Source organism: Teleopsis dalmanni, chromosome 1, assembly GCF_002237135.1.
Source record: "Teleopsis dalmanni isolate 2A chromosome 1, ASM223713v2, whole genome shotgun sequence".
Taxonomy (NCBI): domain Eukaryota; kingdom Metazoa; phylum Arthropoda; class Insecta; order Diptera; family Diopsidae; genus Teleopsis; species Teleopsis dalmanni.
The window spans coordinates 3311956-3331663 of record NC_051846.1 but is presented as its reverse complement, the minus strand read 5'-3'; the positions used below and the strand labels follow the sequence as shown (position 1 = coordinate 3331663).

Here is a 19708-nt window from a genome sequence, read left to right as displayed (position 1 = left end):
AATGAACTGTGATTTTAATTGTATATTTTTTTTTTAAATAAAAAATAATGTTTTGCTTGAAAAAACTTGTATCTGTAAAAAACGCGAATTTATATTTTTTAAAAAATTTTTATTTAAAAAATTAAAATTTATTTTTAGGTCGTTACGCTTGTATTGTACACATATTTTATAGCCGCATTATTAGGCCGACAAATGTTGCCTGGCGCTTTGAACGGACATGAAAATCCGGATTTGTATTTTCCATTGTTTACAGCACTGCAAGTAAGTTCAGATAACTACAAGTACAATTGAAAATATTAAAAAAATAAAATTTAGTCGTTACTTAAACGTTAATTTGACATATCAAACTATCAAACATCTTAAATAACACTTGCATGTTACTAATTGACTGCAATTTTTCGTATTTTCTTAGTGATAATTGCATTTGTCGCACTTATTATTTTTGTGATTGAATTGAAATTGAATTTTGATCTAGAATAATAGACTAATATTAATGTTTTTAATATATTGAATCATTTTAAAAAAATATATATAATTAAATTCATTACGTTGGCATAAGTCTGAATTAATATCAGGTTAATGATCAAAGATTGCAAAAAAGTTATGAATCATGAAAATAAATGCAGAAATGGAAAAATATCTCATTACAGGTGTTAATTTTTTATAAAACAATCAAAAAATATTGTTATTTTTTCAAACAATAGTGTAAATTGGAACTTAATTGAAACGTCATAATTATTTTAATACAAACAGCTGTGCTCATTTCTATTTCAAATTTTTGCAAACCACACAGCCTGCAGTCTTTGATCACGCAAATACGTCAGACTGACCAAATGACCAATGACAAATTTTGTATCTTTTCTCTACAAAAAAAAGATAAAAAGTACTTTTTATCCAGTTTTTGACGTATATAAGCTTTAATACAATTGTTAACCAAATAAGATCTTACCTCACAACAAAATCACCATATTTTCTCTATAGATTCCAATAATTAATTTAAATCAGCAAAACAAAAATTTTACTAATTTTTTATTAATTCCGTTTATATGCATATTTATTATTATAATTTGGTGTTAAATTTGTTTAAAAAAAAATTAAATGTATTTCGTATAAATTTTAAAAAGCTGTTTTTTTTCTGCGGTTTAGCAAACCACTTTTGTTAATGATACTACGAAACCGGGCACTCGTATCGCAACTACTGAAATATTAGCAATTTTTCAAATATTGTGGTTTTTAATCAAACAAACAAATTTACTCAAATAACTAACCACGTAACTAATATATATTTTAATCAGTTTTAATTATAGATGTAAAAGCAACACTGAACAACTACTAACATTATTGCCTATTGTATAATTCAGTAAATCATTTCATTTTACTGCACAAACAGATAAAAGTATCTGAAGTTGTTTTCAGTGTTGTCTTCAAACAAACAATAGAGGAAAGTAACCACAGCAATTGAAGTATAAAATTTCGATAATTTTTTTAATCAACTTAAAATGCAATAATATTTAATTCGAAACCCACTATTTAGTTCGCAATGCCATATAAAGTTGTCGCCAGTGGTGAGAGCAGCAAGCCATGGCATTATTGGGTTTTGAGCAACACGTGCAATCACTTAAAAATGAAACTACAAAATTATTGGCAACATCTGTCAATATTGCTGACAATAAGTACGATGTGGGTTGCATAATTACACATTGACAGGCTACTTTATTTAATAAACATAAAGTGAAAATAAATGTTATAACATCGTAACTGCAAAAAAGATATTTTATATGGCAAAAATGTCTTGAACACATTTAATCATATTCGCGTATCACATATGTATGAAATGAAATTATTGAAATTATTAAATAATTAATCCAGTGGTTAAATTAAAAATTAAATTTAAATTTAATCAAAAAAAAGCGTCATAGTTATGTTAAAAATATTTTGTTTTTATGTAATACAAATGTTAGATATACACCTAGGTGTGGTTCTAATACTAATATCTAGTACTCATACTCTTGCACCTCATTTTCTTGTATATTGCTTTCTAACCACCTTCTTCTATTTCATATGTTATATATACATGTTAAAGGTATTGTGGAGGTTTTATTTACATAAACCATTTTTTAACCCTATATATTTGGTTAATACTGCTAATCCATCCACAAAACAATTCTCTGCGAATATTTTTTATCTTTTTTTTCAAGTTTGAATTGAAAAATTATTTATTAACTTTTACTGATAATTATAAATTAAATTCTGTTTATTTGAAAAAAATGTTTTGAATGGTAACCACTCTAAATATATAGTAGCTTTATATTTATAAAATAGATTTTATATCATGAATATCAGACACATCAATTTATTGATTCAGAAGAAAATTTATAACAATTAACAATGTTGTTTATTAACAACACTAAATATTTTTTAAAAATTGAAATGTTATATCCTACGTTTCGACCCTTGATATAGACATTAAATACTTTAAATACTATTCTGATTAAAAAAACTGTTAACAAGAAAATTGGAATTAAAAAAAAATTGTATGGCAGCGATCTTAAAATAGAAATAGAAATGGTATAAGACATATGCTGCATATTTTATATCTTGGTGTTAGGTTAGGTTAGTCCGGAGTAGCGGCTATGTGTCCAAAACCCACATAAATTCAGAGCGCAATGACCCAATGTGATTTCATGAATATTGCTGTTAATTTTTTCAAAAAAAAATTTTTTAAAAATAATGTATTATATATTATATTATTATAATATTACAAAAGTTATAATCAATAAGGGATATCATACATATCCTACAAAGATCAACAACGAGCCACAACAGATTAAAAGCCAAATGATAAACAAATCGTAAAAGAAAAGTATGGGTGGTTGGGCTACACTCTACGCAAAACCCACACATGTGGATCTAGAATGGAGTCCACAAGAAAGAAGAAATCGCGCTCGACCAAATACTACGTGAAAAAGTACAATCAACAGAGAGTCGGACAAATCTTTTAGTAAACTAAAAACTATAGTGCGTGATAGAAATAATTGGAAATCTTTTGTGATTAGAACACTTTTCTTGAATTTATATTTTTGAAAACGTCAATGATAATAATATAATATGTTACATATATCTGTCAACTTATTTGAAACGGGCTTTCCACCGTCAGCAACTTTTATTATATTCTAAATATATATATATGTATATTATATATAAATACATCTTACATTTTATATTATAAAACTTATATTTAAATAGATCTGCATAACATATAATATTTTAACACTTTCTAAATTTTTTCTTCAATATTGGCATTATTTATTATATCATAAATACCTTATTATATATTACAAGAATTATACTCAATAACGCAGATGATAACTTGTACAAGAATTGCTTTCTGTCTGACAACTCACCCAAAAAAAAACTTTAATTAAAAGTTTTCACTTAATGATTCATCTTATCACATATGTTCAAATAATATTAAATTAAAAAATCTTTTTCATTTAATTAAAATTATTTTAATTTAATTTACTTTAATTTACAGTTCGTTTTTTATGTTGGTTGGCTTAAAGTTGCCGAAGTGTTAATTAACCCATTTGGAGAAGATGATGATGATATTGAGCTCAACTGGCTCATTGATAGACATATTAAGGTGAGTTCATTCTGCATTTGTTTTGATAAATTTAATTTAAATTTTAATTAGTACATTTATTTAGTTGAGAAAGTCAAGGCCCTGCAAAAATTATTTAGAGTAATTATAAAAGTATTTTTAAAATTAACAGTAATCACGCAATGGACTTATTTTTAATTCAAATAAGAATATAATAAGTAGAAAAAAATTAACTCAAAAGTCAAAAATTTATATTAAATTGTTTAAATTATAATCTAATACAATGTTCTAATATTACTATTAATAATGTTTACTAGGAATAACCTAAAATGTACAAATGAGAAGTATGAAAATTTCTGTAGCCCGCTCGAACCCTCATTAGTATATTTCATAGAGCAATATCATAAAATATAAAATATTCGCGATATGATTTTATAAAATATTCCCATATTTAGGATCATGTAAACCGTAAATTCAATAAAAACTAGTTAAAGATTAGTTAAAGCCATGTTATGTAGAGTGTCTCGGGCACGACATGAGTAATATTGTTGTTATTTTCAATGCAAATTATAAAATTGAGATTGAGAGAAAAAAAATACTGATTCAAACTTCGACATGAGAGCCGGCTATTTGTGCCTTGGCAAAATATTGATGTGATAGTCTACATAATATGTATTTTTTTCATAGCCCAAAAGAGCCAATTTTGTCCTGGCCAAGACACTCCAAATAACCTCTTGAACCTCTTGAAATTATACAAATATTAATAAATTTCTGTAACAATCGCATTCAGTATATTACTTTAAATATTATTGTCAGTCAAAAAAGCGTCAAAAATTCGTACATCAATATGAACTATTCCATATTAAACTTAATTTCATAGAATGATTACTGCGCCATCTATTTGCAATTTACTACATACTTATGCAGATATCTATACATTATCAAAAACTAATACTTTAAAAGCACATTAAATATTTTTGTATCGACAGAGTTTAACAATAACAAAGGCATGACATTACAATTTGTAAGCAACATTACTAAAGATACTCCAAATTAAATAAAATTTCGTGAAATCCTTTCTACTCAATTCATTTGTAATTAATTTTAGACGACCATTTGTACTATTTCAAAAAAATAATACTGTACAAATAAATAGAAGTGTCAAACCTTTAGCGCTATTAGCAAAATGTATTATATATCAAAAGTTACTGATAGTTTATATTAAATTCAATTCCATAGAATATTTACTCCTTAATTTTAATATAGCTTACTATTTATACGAATTCTGTATAATTTTAAAAAATAATGCTTCAAAAGTTCATAAAAGTGCTTTGCATCAGCACAATTTAATATAAATAATATAGGGAGCTTTAACGATTTGCTAATATGTGTTTTCTAACATGGAGTCCAGGGCCCGTAAAAAAATAATTGTACCCTTAACTGAGTTAAGCCTTCAACCAATTATTTTGAATTTAAAAATTTATCAATATTACCGCATTACATTCAAACACTCAACTCACCAACCTGATTTTCGATGGGACTTACCAAACAAAATTTTGAGTAACACTGCTTTTGAGAATATACCTATGTTATCTTTTCAACTGCGAACAGACAACTCTCTCTAATTTGATAACAAAGTTTTTTTTCCTAATATTTTAAAATTTACATGTTGTATTTGCTTTCCATTGTTTCCACTTTTTTCAAAAAAAATGTATTACTAACCTTAAAATAATATAAACAATACGTAAACATATGTAAGCTATAAATTTTATTCTAATCTAGTTATATATGAATTCTTAGCAGTTACATTTAAGTATTAATAATCAACTTACTTTGAATTATAAAAAAAAATTCTTATTCATTCATATAAGTTAAAAACAAAAGATTCCTATATATATTTTAGACTTCTCCTCTGATATATACCTCTTCTGATATATACATCAACACATACATGGCAGTTCCAAGATTTATTTAAACAGTATTTAGCCTTTAACTTTAATAAATTTAAAATTTTTTATGAGTTCATTAACTAGGAACCATATTTTTATTACAATGAATATTTTATACGAGCAAATTTTTCCAAATTAAATTAAAATATTTAAATTAAATGTTAACATAAATGAAAAAAAGTAATGTAAAAATTTTTATGGAAATAAAACTTTACAAAAGTAGCATCCAGAGGCCTCACGACGACCGGGGACAAAATAATTCACTCCCTTTTTTTGTATCTTAAGATACAAAATACAAAATATCTTTAAAGCTACCAATTCAATCCCAATTTTATCTGTTTTTAATTTACAATTTACAATACAATTTTAGCTATATCAGAGTTCCCTCTTGGTCCCTGTATGCATCGCCACTGTTTTTCACATGCGTTTATTATCATGTCTCTCTACACTATAGAACTTTAAAACAGTTGTTTAAATATATTAGGGTGTGGTGTAGTCAAGTTCTTAATGTGGCCTAAGGTTTAAGGCCAAATACATTTAGTACGTGTAAACGTAAAAATAAATTTACATAAAAGAAAAGTACGAATATTTACTATATATGTACTTGTATTGTTTTTATAGATTTGTATCTTTTTTTCAACTGAAACCAATACGAATTGCTATGCTCACACACGCATTTGTATATGTCAAATCGACAGCTTGCAATTTGTTACTCGTTTTATTAATAATATTAAGCATAAATATTTAATAAGTGTTGTAGAGCATTAAAAAAATTTTAAAAAAAATATTAATAAAATATTTAAAAATGTTTAAATTTTAGTAAAACAATTTTAAAAAATATACACTAAAACAAATTGTTAGTTTGACCAGCTATAAATGTTAAATATTATGTATAATAATTGAGCTATAATATAATATAAGGAAATTAAAATTATTGGAATATAAGTTTAAATACAATTTGTATGAACTCAATATAATCTTGAAGAGTTTTAAACTACCATTCTTAAAAATTTAATTTATTTATAATTACTTATTTTATTATTTACACTGAAGATAGTCTACCAAGTAGACCAAAATAACTGTAATATAAATAATTTTTTATAATGGTTTTTAAATATTTTTTTTTATCCGAATATACGACACTTTTTGTTAAATAAATCAACGTTTGTTTAATATTTTTTAATTTATTTTATATTTCGACTCATTATCAGGATCACGTTCTATAAAGATAATTACAACAATTTGCAATATTTTAATTATTATTTTCATAATTAATTATGAATTATTGATCTAAAAAATATTAAGGACATTTATTTGCCAATATGTGCATTTAGCATATTTAACAAAACTCTTCCAAAGTAAGCTAAATTATACATACTTGAAAATCTTCTATAAATCTATATATATAAATATTTCCTTAGGTATAATTTTGACCTTACTGTACTTGCTCGGCATATTAACTGTTAGGATTTTGGCAAGGTTTTTATGTTCGAATGTAAATACGTTGTATTTTTTTATTGCGGTCTATAAAAGTATTAAAATTAGCAAACATTCAAAATTAAATCGATTTTCGAATTTTTTATTTAACTCAATTAATCAATCCATTGCAATTCTGTTAACATTATTAATTGTAAATTCACCAAATATATCTAATTGATTTTTATTTACGATACGTTTCCTTCCGAAATTATAATTTGTTGTACGATCAAAAAATTGTAGATATTACTTATTTAATTAATTATTTGAGCTATTGAGTCAGTCACCGAGCCTTTTACTTTTATAATGCGGGTTTCTTCAACCCCTTCTTGCGCCTTGATATTATTGTTTATCACTTCATCAGGACTTAATATAATTGACTTCAGTCTGCTCGTCACCGAGGAGCCTGTACACTCTGAGATTGATAACGCGTGTTAGAAGTCTGTCAATTTCGCAAATAATTTCAGGGTTCTATCCTTTATGTATTTTTTGATGGGATCAATCTTGATGTCTCTGAGGTTTTATAAATTTACAAGCTTTGACAGCATTAGCTTGAAAAATTCTCGATTTTCTCAATGCGAACATTATTCGTAATCACCTTAAAAATGGTGATCTTTGGTAAACAACCCTGCACCTACAATCTAACTTAATTTAATTTCTGTCACTCCACAGTTATTTAAGTTGAGATATTGTGAGTTTAAAAAGACTTAAGTATCTGAAGTTTTTTGAATCGAAGCTCAGAAAATAGAATACGGTTAGTGTTATCTTTCTATCTTTATCAATTCAAATGCACATCAGAACTATATTAAGTTAAACGATACAATTAAATAAGAATGATATGGCTTTACTTGTATATTGGTTACATATTGTCTTAACCTATTGGTTAATCATGTCCTAAGAAAGAAGGAACAGAAAATATTACTAAACTATTAACATTAGTAGTAAGAAGTAGAAGAAGCCTTCATAAACAATTAATATATTATATTAACAACTACGAATTAGAGCAATTGAATTTAAGAACTGGAGATATGTGGTCTAAAATAGAGAAGAATGAAGAGAAATGCTGAAGAAATACATATCTGTGAAAATTTTCATATATTAGAGAATGAAATAAAATACTCGCATAAAAAATTAAGGGACAAGTAAAATTAATAAATTAAGTCTAAACATTTTAATACGATATCAATGTGAAAGTGTTATTTTATAAATATTGTTTTTAGTTTTGAAATATATACCATGACTAACTTCTTCTCATGCATAAACCTATTATTTTTATTAATGTTATAAAGTGACGAATACTATGTAAGGTGACTCCGGTGGTCTATTACGGTAAGCCCACTTTTCTTAACAGATCTTCAAGTTTTTAATGAACGTGTGAAAGTTCTATGGTTTAGTTTTTTCTTTACATTAGGTAGGATAGCAAGTCTGTTACTCAGAAGTACAAGTCTGCAGTTGTTTAATTCGTACAGAATGTCTTCAGGCAATTTAACAGTCACTTTGAATAAACGGTAGATGTTAGTCTTTGCGAAACGAATTTTGTTGAAATGGTGCATCAATTAGTATAATTACACAAACTCGGAGGGAATTTTATTACCCTTCCGTCCAATGAATCTTTTTAAGACTATATTGGTTGTATTTGGAACCAATATATTTCATGCAGTTCTTCTTAATTGGGAATTCCTCCCAAACTGTGAGGTTTTTCAACATATAATCTTTTTCAAAACTTTTACTGTTTACCACGTGGTTCCTAATTCTTCCCAGAATATGAGTTTTTTTATGGTATACTCCCTCACAAGACTATGGGACTCATAAGCCAATAATATGTAGAAACATACTGCAAACTATAAATTCTAATAGATTTATCGCTTTGCAGCAGAAACTATAGATTTATCTATAGCAGCAGAAACTGTCGAATATAGAATTTAAATTATGGATGTATGTATATTTACATATATTAAATAGTTTTTTTTAATGTATAGATGTGAACTTATAAACGATTTAAATGTCAGCCATTTATGGTTTAATTTTATAAGTTAATTAATGTCTATTTACAGAAAACAATGTAAATTTTAAAAAAATTTTAACTAGATACGACCCTAAAACATACAGATAAAATAAAGTAATAAATAATATTTTTAATGCATAATATTGGCATTGAGGTGTTTTTAATGACATTTAAAAAACCTAATTTTTAAAAGATATTAATCTTCAATAACAAAACGTAATTAAAATAATTATTTTATGGCATGTATCTGTGAACAAAAAGACGAGATTTATTTTTGTTTTTTTTTTTTTGAGTCTTATTATACTTTTAACTAGAAATTTGTCAGTTTGTTAATTATTAGCAGAAATTATTAGATGAAGTGTTTATATTGTGTGTGAAAAAATTCTACATAAAATTGTTTAATAACATTTCAAAAAAAGAGAAAAAAATTATTTTTTTATCTACGGATTTGAAAAAAATAAATGTTAACTCATTAAGCCGCTAAGAGTTTGAAACTTGATTATAAGTGATTGTATAGGGAACGACTTATTTTCTTTGTGATTGTATATAGATGGCTAAAGAATGTATTAAAAAGTCCCCTTCAGTAAAACTGGTATAAAAACAATATATTCTGCTTATTTCATGCAGTATTCAAAAACAATAAATTACTTATTTTACATTTATATATATTTTCTTAAATATGAAACAGGTTACTATAAGCTGTAACCTTCACATATATGTAAGTCCTTAAAACTCCTAAGCACTTGCTACCAAATACTTGTACTTTTTAAAGTACAAAAACACTTCTCAGATACATTTGGCTTATAAAAGTTACCTGTTTCAGTGTATATATATTATATTCTGACTGACGTTTTAAACTTGTCCTTCGGTTTCGGTTATTTTTTTTTTTTTGTGTTAAATTTTTGGTAATTAAAGTTATTGCCAATAAAATATCAGTGAATCTACAACAAAAGTAAAAACAACGACTTTATGATGCCTTACATTCATTTCTGTCAAATATTTTGCACTTCATTTAAAAAAGAAAAACCTAACATTTGGATTTATCTGGAGGAATATATACGAGTATATTTTAAAAAAAATCCATAAACTTTTAGTGCTACTGTGGATCTTGACGGAGTGTTTCGTTCTACTATCTTTGGCCGTCATTTGCAATTTAATATGTTTTTAATCGTTTGCGAAAGTTAGTCAGTTAGTCAGTTAGTACGAGTACTGCGAATAAATCTTGAAATTGTCAAGACCTTGTAAATAAAGAAAATTATGCTAAAAATACAGAAACTGGATTCAGTTGAACTCATAAATTTTGATAATGCATTTAAATTACAGTTGAAGTGTATTTTTAAAATGTAAATTAGGTTAGTAGGCAAAATTACCACTAAAAATAAATGTATTTTAATTACAGTTTGCCAAAAATGAGGCTATTGTTTCAGCAATTTTTAATTGAGTTATAAAGAAGGTCTGCTAATGATGGGAAAATGAGTTGAAGAGCTAAGAGTGTTGTGTTAAGTTATTTTATACTTTAAAATAAAAAAAGATTAAATTGTTATATAAAGAGACTTATAGATATATCTACAGAAAGATTAAATAATTACCTACATAGAGAATGAATGGTTCTATGTAGATGAGTTTACGAATAGTAAATTAAGCTTTATATTATTATGTTGAAGCTCTTTGAGCCAATGCACTTGAGCACTTTTACTCTTTCTTAACTCGAGATATTTTCAAAACCCCTCTTTACGCCTTGACTGGATTATTGTTTATCATTTCATTAGACTAAGCAATAATTGACCTCAGATCTGCATACCTCCCCGAGGAGCTTGTAGCTATTCTGAGATTTGATAACGCACTGTTGGTAAGTCTGTCAGTTTTCGCAAATAATTTCAGGGCTCTATCCTTTATGTTTTTTTGATGAGGTCAATCTTAAGGTCTCTGAGGATGTCATTCGTCCTAGTGTATCATGGCGCTTTGAAAAGTTTTCTCAGAGCCTGACTTAGTGCAATTTCTAGCTGGCGAAATAAGCTTTATATATTAACATCAATTAATTATGAAGTTCTTTATTGAATACCATATATCTATCATTTATGCTTATTATCTAATAAATATAACATTACATTAAGAGCTTAATAATACAAAAATGATAATAGTAATAGTTACGAGTGATGATTCTTCTGACTAAAGTAATTATTAATCATGTTTCTTCATTGAAAACACCTCTCTAGTCATTTCTAAGCATTATTTTGATTTTAACAAATTGCTCGCAGTGCAACTGAAATTTATAAATTTAGTATTCTTATATTATTTGATCTAAAAAGTGTCGAAAATTAGTCAATGAAAAATTTAAAATCATGAACAAATTATTATATCGCCTTTAAAGTAGGCGCTTTCTGAAATGAGACTAACACCAACGAATAATCTAGTCTTCGAAACATTTTGTAAACTCTCAACTTCAGTCTTCTATCAATTGAAAACGGGTGCCTAGAAGTAGTTATTTGTTTTTTTGAAAAAATAAGTCGATCGGTGCCATATCTTGAGAGTACGATGTGAGATAGAGAATTTGGTATAGTACAGCAAAACTAGAGTATAGCATGATACCTACTAAAAGTGGGGCTGATGCGGTCATCTCGGACATCTCTCTTACATAAACAGAGCTAAGGCTTCATTCGGCATGCTAGGCTTTACCTGGATATCAAGACATATCTCTATGAAAACCAAGCTACGTATCTATACTTCCAAAGCCAAATCGGTGCCCCTTAATAAATGTGAGACGTGACCAGGCACAACAAATGATTGTGTCAGATTTTTTACTTATGATGACCTAATCATATCAGCAATGATCTTTGGGGTTGTCGCCAATCAAATGTCAACCTCTGAAGAAGTGTGTATGAGCAAATGGCGCTAGATAGGTCATACTCTCGCAAACCCCCTGAAGACATTGCTCGTCAAACACTCATATGATCGCGAAGGACAGTCGATGCAGAATTGCAATTAGCAAATTCTTCTTGGAATGATATCAACCAAGAATGATATAATTGAGTTCGATACAAAAGGATGGTGGAAGTCCTATGCTCTACTGGGAGACGAGGACAATAGAAGAAGAAGACATAAGAAGGAGTGGCGACTACGAGTCTTACTAAGTTGTCAACTTGTTCATTAACTAATATATTGACACAATTGTATTTGAGGTGCTATTAAAGTACTTAACTAGTTTACATTCTAGCAGTACTTGCATAGTCAAACGGACTATATCCATAATTTCTCTCGATGCTTCCGCGAAAACAAATAGTGTAACAGATAGCGCAGATTGTGAAGATTAACCATCTACTCAACAGTATAATTGAGTTATTTAAATAAATGAATTTAATGATGACAAGAATGTATTTGAACTTACTATAAAGATAAACATTCTAAATTGTGATTTTCTGTCTCCTTACATATTAACTAACTCATACTCTATCTAGTCTTTGGTTAAACTTACCAAAAAAAAAAACTTTAAAAACATTTTTATATATTTCGCCTCTTTCTATATTTCGTGGCTTATACTTTCTGGACATATTATAATAATATAATTGATAATTGAATAATTGATTGATCTTATTATAAAAACTGAATTATATTTTAATGGCTCCCATACTTGTTTCTCTCTCGACGTCTGAATCTGTAGTTAACTTTTCAATTTATTTACCTTCAAAGCTTTTCTATTGTTATGACACATATGCCATAACGGAGACAAACCACATCACCGCTATGCAATGTTTCCCCCTCCATTCTGCAACTAAGGCGTACTGTACACCAGAATTTAAATTGAACTTTACACAAAGTAACAAGGCTTAGTCATTCAGTTATGCCGTAAAGATTTAAAAATAAAAAACAAGCTCTTCTAAGCATTTTTTTTTTGAGTTTATCTATCGATTCTTCAAACTTGACTTGATTGTAAGTCAGACTTGCATAAGCTCAGTAACCCAAACAACTTTAAAAAATGTGGCACGTGCTAAAAATACCAACAACGGAACAACAACAGCACAACAACTTCAAGAAATAAATTACCAGAAAGCACTTGTCTTACTTTAGGCCACAAATGTTGTTACCAATGCAGTTTGAGCCAACAAAATAATACCTGAAACTGGTTTCTTCGGTAATCAGTTGTACTCTTACCATAAATAAACAGTAGCGTACTTATACCGAAAGACCGTAAGGGAATGGGTGAAGTGAAGTAATGGATAGCAGTCGGTAGTGTTCAGTCGAGAAACTGAGTTTAGATCATTTTTACGAAACCTTTGCAGCTTATAAAAGTTCAGTGGCTTAAGCATTGGATTATTGTCCGAGTTTAGACATTGTATCTTTCACACACGTTTAGCCACTTCTGCATTGTTAGGCAGAGACAATTGAATATATTGACGGTCAAGCAAGGAGCAATGAATTCTTACAATAGACTTTAGATGCGACTAAGGCTGTAACTACAATTTTAGTTCAACTGAAAGGCAATATTTTTATGATGAAATTGTTATGGCAGGTGTTTAACCCTTCTTGCCAATAGTAAACTTTAAACACTTTAAACACGAGTGTACGGTTAATTTCGTTTAAAGCAAAAAATGAATTATAGAAATAAATTTACTGTTTTTAAAATAATTTATTTATTCATTTAAAACATGTTTGAAAGGCAAAGTTATTTGAAATGAAAGTTTCAATTGATGCACGTGCCGAAGTTGTTATAATTCAAACGTTCAAGGAATTTTAATTTTTTTTTTTAATTTATATTTATGTAGTACTGAATTTTGCTATTAAGGCAACAATTATTTAATTAAAAAACATGTAACAAATAATTTATAACGGAAGTGCAAATGAGCATTTTACAACACTAAAAATGCATTAAAATTCCCTTACACCATTGGGTCACCATAAAATTTATAATTACGCAGGTCTTGAGTGAAGTAAAGTGCTACGACGTAAATCAACGTTTTATTCTGGATAAAGTCTATAGACAACCAAATAGCATTCTCTTTATTTAACAAATACTATTCGCTTATATTAACCAAAGATCTATCAAAATCTTAAATATTCACTAAAATGACCTCTATAGAAAATTATTGCATTATTCATTATTAAAAACAGTTTTGATGTTCAATAAGAAGTCATTAAAAAATCAATCATCGGCTCCCAGTAAAGCAGAGCGCTAAGATCTTAATAGATCTTATGGGGTAGTTACAAGGTCGCAAGCATACCTTTAAATTTTAATGTTTAACATATCGAAAAGTAAACTATATATTGACATAAAACATATTGTATGAAGCATGTATTGTATTGTTAAATAGTAGTGTTCCCGACAGCGAAACGGTACCAATCTCTTCTACTCTTGTAAAGTACTAACTTTGCTATAAAAAAATATACTATAAAAAATAAACAATAGTATTCATAACACTTAAATTTATTATAATGCTATTTAAAATTAGTTTCCTAACATTATCCGATCTAAACCATACATTATAGTAGCAGTAAAAATTGTCTTTGTTGAATTCCATTTTTTTTTAACTTGCAAACTTTATATGAGCTAAACTCTACCTTAACTTTAATCTTCATTAATTGTAAATAACAACCACGTTTTTTTTGTTACATTATGATTATTATATTTTTTATATTATATCGCATATTACACCGAAATTTTTACTAATAACTAACATTTATCAATTGTGATGAATGAATTCACTTTAATATTCACTTTCTGGTAATTGGTATTCCTCTTGCAAAGAATAAACTAGCAAACTTAGGGTTCGGCATCGAATGCATGGGTAGATAAAGATTCGTGTCAGATCACGAGACCCATCTGGCCCAAATTGAGCACAATGAAGTGAAAAATTTAATGTCATGAATTCAGGAATGTAGATAGCATTAGATTTTGTAAAAGTCCATTTTCTCTGGATTGGCGTCTGTAGATGTGTCTCAATGATAATGCAAGTATATTACGAAATTGTTTTTTGCAAAAAATGACTAGATATTGTCTCACATATGATGTGATCACTGCTAAGACAATCTTGTCTTACACCAATAGTATACACCATATATAACTAGTAGTTATATAAGAATTCTTTCAACAACATCACAAAATTACATAAGAATTCATTTAAATTTTAGAAACTAAAAATCTAAAGCGATATTTTTTAAACAATAATAAATAATCTCTCAAAATTAGATCATTCATGTAAAAATATTAAAAAGTCACGTTTTTACGTTAATGCATTTGAACTATCAAAATAAATATATATAAAACCATGGAATATAAGTATAACAAATAATAGAGACAAAAATTGTTACTGTAAACAGTAGTTTAAAAATAACTGAATTCTAAACTAAACTGGGAAAGTGAAAATAGTTATAGTACTTAAACGCTATTTATACATTATTTTGAGAAAATAATTTTTTAAAATATAATACTAAATCATTTTTACTACGTGTTCATGTTTGTAACAACTCCTATCCTAGGTTTGAAAGACTTCAGATATATATTATTCAATATAATTTACTTGACACTTGCGTTCATTCATTTTGTAGTACATCCAACTTCAGGAAAGTTATATTATTATATTAAATTCTCAAAATGTAATTTAGGATTGATTATGCCTCGAAGATGAGAAAACTACCATGCATATTCTTTGTGAATGTCCAGCTTTAATAACGCTCAAAAGAAACTTGTTTCATTTGGAACTTCTGTCATCAGAACAGATTAAGAACTCTTCCCTAGATTTAGTTCTAGTCTTTATTCACAAAGCTTTAAGGGACTTTGTGTAATCAGTAGTGAAACTGGTACAATAGGACTCTTATGGCCGCAGTACCGGCTGTTGGACGATTTCACGTCTAAATTTTTAATAATATTAATATAATATTAGTTATTTAAAAATATTCGACTCTCTAATAAGATAGTATTAAAGAACCTATAATTAAAACACACGATTACAAACTTAATTAATAATTCTAATCATTTTGATATAAAAGCACTTATGTAGACTGCAAGTAACTAACTCCATTCTTCGTATTTTTTTCCTTAATAGGCGGCTTATATGATCGTCGATGAGATGCATGAAGAACATCCAGAACTTCTACGAGATCAATATTGGGAATGTGTTGTGCCAAAAGATTTGCCATATACTGTAGCTTCGGAGCATTACCGTAAAGATGAACCCAAAGGTTCAGCAGAGAAATACAAAATTAAAAAAGAGGATGCCATGTACGCCAACATACTGCCCGGCGGAGGCAAACGTGTGCTAGCTGATGATGTTTATGCAGATTATGTATGTTTTTTTAGTGTTAAATAATAAATTGTGGTAATAAATACATACCAGCAAAGACTTTTTCTTATAATAATAACTTTCTATAAAACATACATCACTCAATTACATATATCTATCATTTAGGAAAGTGTCGACACACCCATGGTAGAGCGTCGTAAAAATAATTGGCTTGTACGTCAACTATCACGTATGGGTTCCATGCGTAGTCAGTCTACAGCATATTCATCTGGTGGTATGGCGTTCAATCGTAATCGCTTGAATTCTGTTTATTCAAGTCCAGAATCTGGACTACCGCTGGCCATAATACAACAGCAGCAACAACAAGCAGTGCAACAACAAATGCAACAGCAACAAATGCAATCGAAACCAAGTTTATATGAGAAATTCGTGCATCGAAAATCGTTGCGTGCACAAAAACAATTAATTAAGCAGAGTAAGTAAAAGTCATTTTCATCATTTGCATGCTTATTTATTATAAAAACTGCATCACTCATCACTAGATACAAAATTAAATGGACTTAGTGCCAATTTACCTAAAACTCGACCTCGCATACCCACACCTGAAGTCACAAAAGAAACTGGTGAGAAAGATTCAAATGGTAAATTAATTTTAGCACCTGTAGCTGCACCACTAACAACAAATTCTAATGCACCCTTAGCCACGAAAGCCGCAGTCATAATGACGCCACAATTGAGCACACAAACCTCTATGTATCCATACACAAGCAGCAATGGTCAGGACGGACCTGTGCTGGGCACACTATTACTATCGCCAATTAAAGAAATGGATAGTTCCTCATCAAATAACACTTTAATTCCAGGAAATGCAACCACAACAGCACTAGCACAAGCAATCATGCCAACCAATAGAAAGGATGTAGGATTTGGAGTAACATCGCGTAAGTTTTTCAAATTCATAATCACAAAAAAAATTACTTAATTTACTACTATTTCAGCAATACCAGTTACAACCAATATAACTACACTCTCATTTCCTTTTACGGTCACCACTAGTCCAGCAGATACTATGCCTACAGGTACTTTGAACATTTTGCCTATTGCAACTGCTCAAATGCCCACAATTACTACCACTTCAACTGGTTTTGATACAAATGATGTTATCACCACAATTCCAGTGTCACTATCTATACAACGTTCACCATCAGCACTGTCGGAACTAAATATTAATGGACATGACGACAGTGATGGAAAACATAATCACAATCATAATAATAACAATGGTACTGGTGCTGTCACTACCACAGCTCTACTCTCAATTAAATCTTCTAATGGTCCAAATGTATCGCGTAACAATAGCTTTAATGCAAATCCTAACTTCAATTTGTCTGAACCATTGAAACTAGAACGTACGGCATCGGTGCGTTCTGCCGGTCAGCCCGAAACCGAGAGTACTAACAAAACCACAAATAATAATTTAATATCGAATGGTCCAACACAACAGAAATCCGGTAATACAGTTGTTATGAATGGTATAGCTACCTCAGCGCCTTCAACATTAGCCAAACGAAATCCAGAAGCAACTAAAAAAGAAGTCTATGTGTAAAACTTATTTTTTTTTTTGATAAAAATTATAATTATTGATAGTCAGATACTTGTCAGTACTTTCTCTGAATACATTTAAATGTAATCTTCTACGAATCCACAATTTTCAATGTTCGGAACTGCAAACATTCAACGTAATGCAATTGAATAGAATTGATCAGTAGTATTGTTCTCTTTGAAGAAAAAACCGTATAAATGGTCAAACGTCTGTTATCATATCATTAATCAGATAGAGTAATTATGTTAAAAGAATACAACAATCAATATACCATAGAACAGTTGTTTTCAACCTTTTTTTGACTGAGGACTGCTTTGATATTTTTGTTTTCCATAGGGACCACAAAGTTTAAGAATAATAAACTGTATGATTATTTATATGGTTTTCTAATAAGTGAGGTCTCAGTGGAGAACAACTTTATTCATATAATCTAAAAGCTACCTTTTCTGTCGAAATAATATGACAATATAAATTTTTAAAATGTTTTTCTGGAAAATTAGTGCAATCTATTTTATTAATAGCTCTCCAGCATGGGCAAACACAGAATGCGTTGTAAAATGAAATAATGTAGGTGAAATAATATGAAATTATCAAAAGGGTCTATCTCCAGACAGAAAACAACAAAGGTGTGATAACAATTTCTCGGGCATGCTAATTTGGCAATAGATTTTATTATTGACAACTATTTTTAGTAACTTCTTCGACTATTTCTCGAGATGCAGATGTTCAAAGTTATAAACTATTTACATTGATTACGCCCATCTAACGCTAAACATTACCTATAATTTTTACATTGAATACATTTCTTTATAATTAGACGGGCGAGATGGCTCGAAGCTTTTATGTAAAAATTCTTGTTGTAAAGCTCGATATCTCGAAAACTAAGCTATACTCACATATTGTAAAGTAGAAAAAATGCCTCAGAATTGATGTCTTTAAAAAAATTTGTCACCTAGTGGATATATTCGCAAAATTTGTATCAAGAAGACTTTTAAGAGTGGCAACGTTTTATATCTTCCTTCGGGTACTCTGACGTTTCCCAGTTATTTATCATTTATTCTGTTTTTGCCTATACCTTCGAATTTGGGCGCTCACCATTTAGGGGGTCATTCTCGCGTGGGCTATTTTTTATTATGAAATATTTATTCGATTATACTTCTAGAAGGATATCACTCCATATGCTTCCCTTGGTTTTTTCTCTGTTTCCAAGTTTGTTTTTTATAATATGTTAGTTATTCTGCAAGTTAAGTCAACTTTATTCTATTTCAATTGCATTTCATTGAAACATAAAAATTCCTACTAGAATAGTAATTTCAAACTGAAGCTATTGTCTTTCTAAATTATATAAATTATGATTTTTTATAATATTGTTAATTAATGAAATTTTAATTGCAGTCACACCATTACACAGTATAGATTTATTACAATTAAAACACTATTAAGTGAAATTTCAGTTCTATATGTTATGTCAAATATCTCCCTATGAAGACTATCACACTACCTAAATAGCAAATACTTCCCTATAATGTAGTGATATTAACTTACAAAATAATAGTAACATAATAAAATGTTCGATAGTTTGTAATATATGTAAATGCAATCATTATTCACTAAAAATAGGTTGTGAAAAAATTAGAAATAAATCTTAAAATTAAAATTTTGTTTTATTAAATAATTTAAATTAAAATAATATAAAATAATTACAACTCAAAATTTAAAATAAAATATTTTTATATATAATACATATTGTAATACATACTAATCGAATATACTAACAAAACCAATTACTTAAGCTAGGATATATGAAAATGAATGTTTGTAGAAAGAATCTCTTATATA

General features: G+C 28.3%; 1 protein-coding gene across 4 annotated transcripts in view; it reads left to right on the top strand.

Annotated features, from left to right (window-relative positions):
• The window catches only part of LOC119687150 (bestrophin homolog 22), a 34943-nt gene extending 15434 nt beyond the window's left edge, over window positions 1–19509 (top strand). Inside the window, exons 5-11 of one of the 4 annotated variants that reach the window (XM_038101373.1) lie at window positions 139–261; window positions 3536–3643; window positions 16069–16308; window positions 16432–16741; window positions 16809–16889; window positions 16968–17207; window positions 17265–19509. In XM_038101373.1, coding sequence (XP_037957301.1) covers window positions 139–261; window positions 3536–3643; window positions 16069–16308; window positions 16432–16741; window positions 16809–16889; window positions 16968–17207; window positions 17265–17872 — 1710 coding nt within the window. In that variant the 3' untranslated portion in view covers window positions 17873–19509. Of the gene's footprint in view, window positions 1–138; window positions 262–3535; window positions 3644–16068; window positions 16309–16431; window positions 16742–16808; window positions 17208–17264 lie in introns of all 4 variants that reach the window. The other 3 variants (XM_038101366.1, XM_038101384.1, XM_038101358.1) reach the window with 3 other exon arrangements.
• The last annotated feature ends 199 nt before the right edge of the window (window positions 19510–19708 follow it).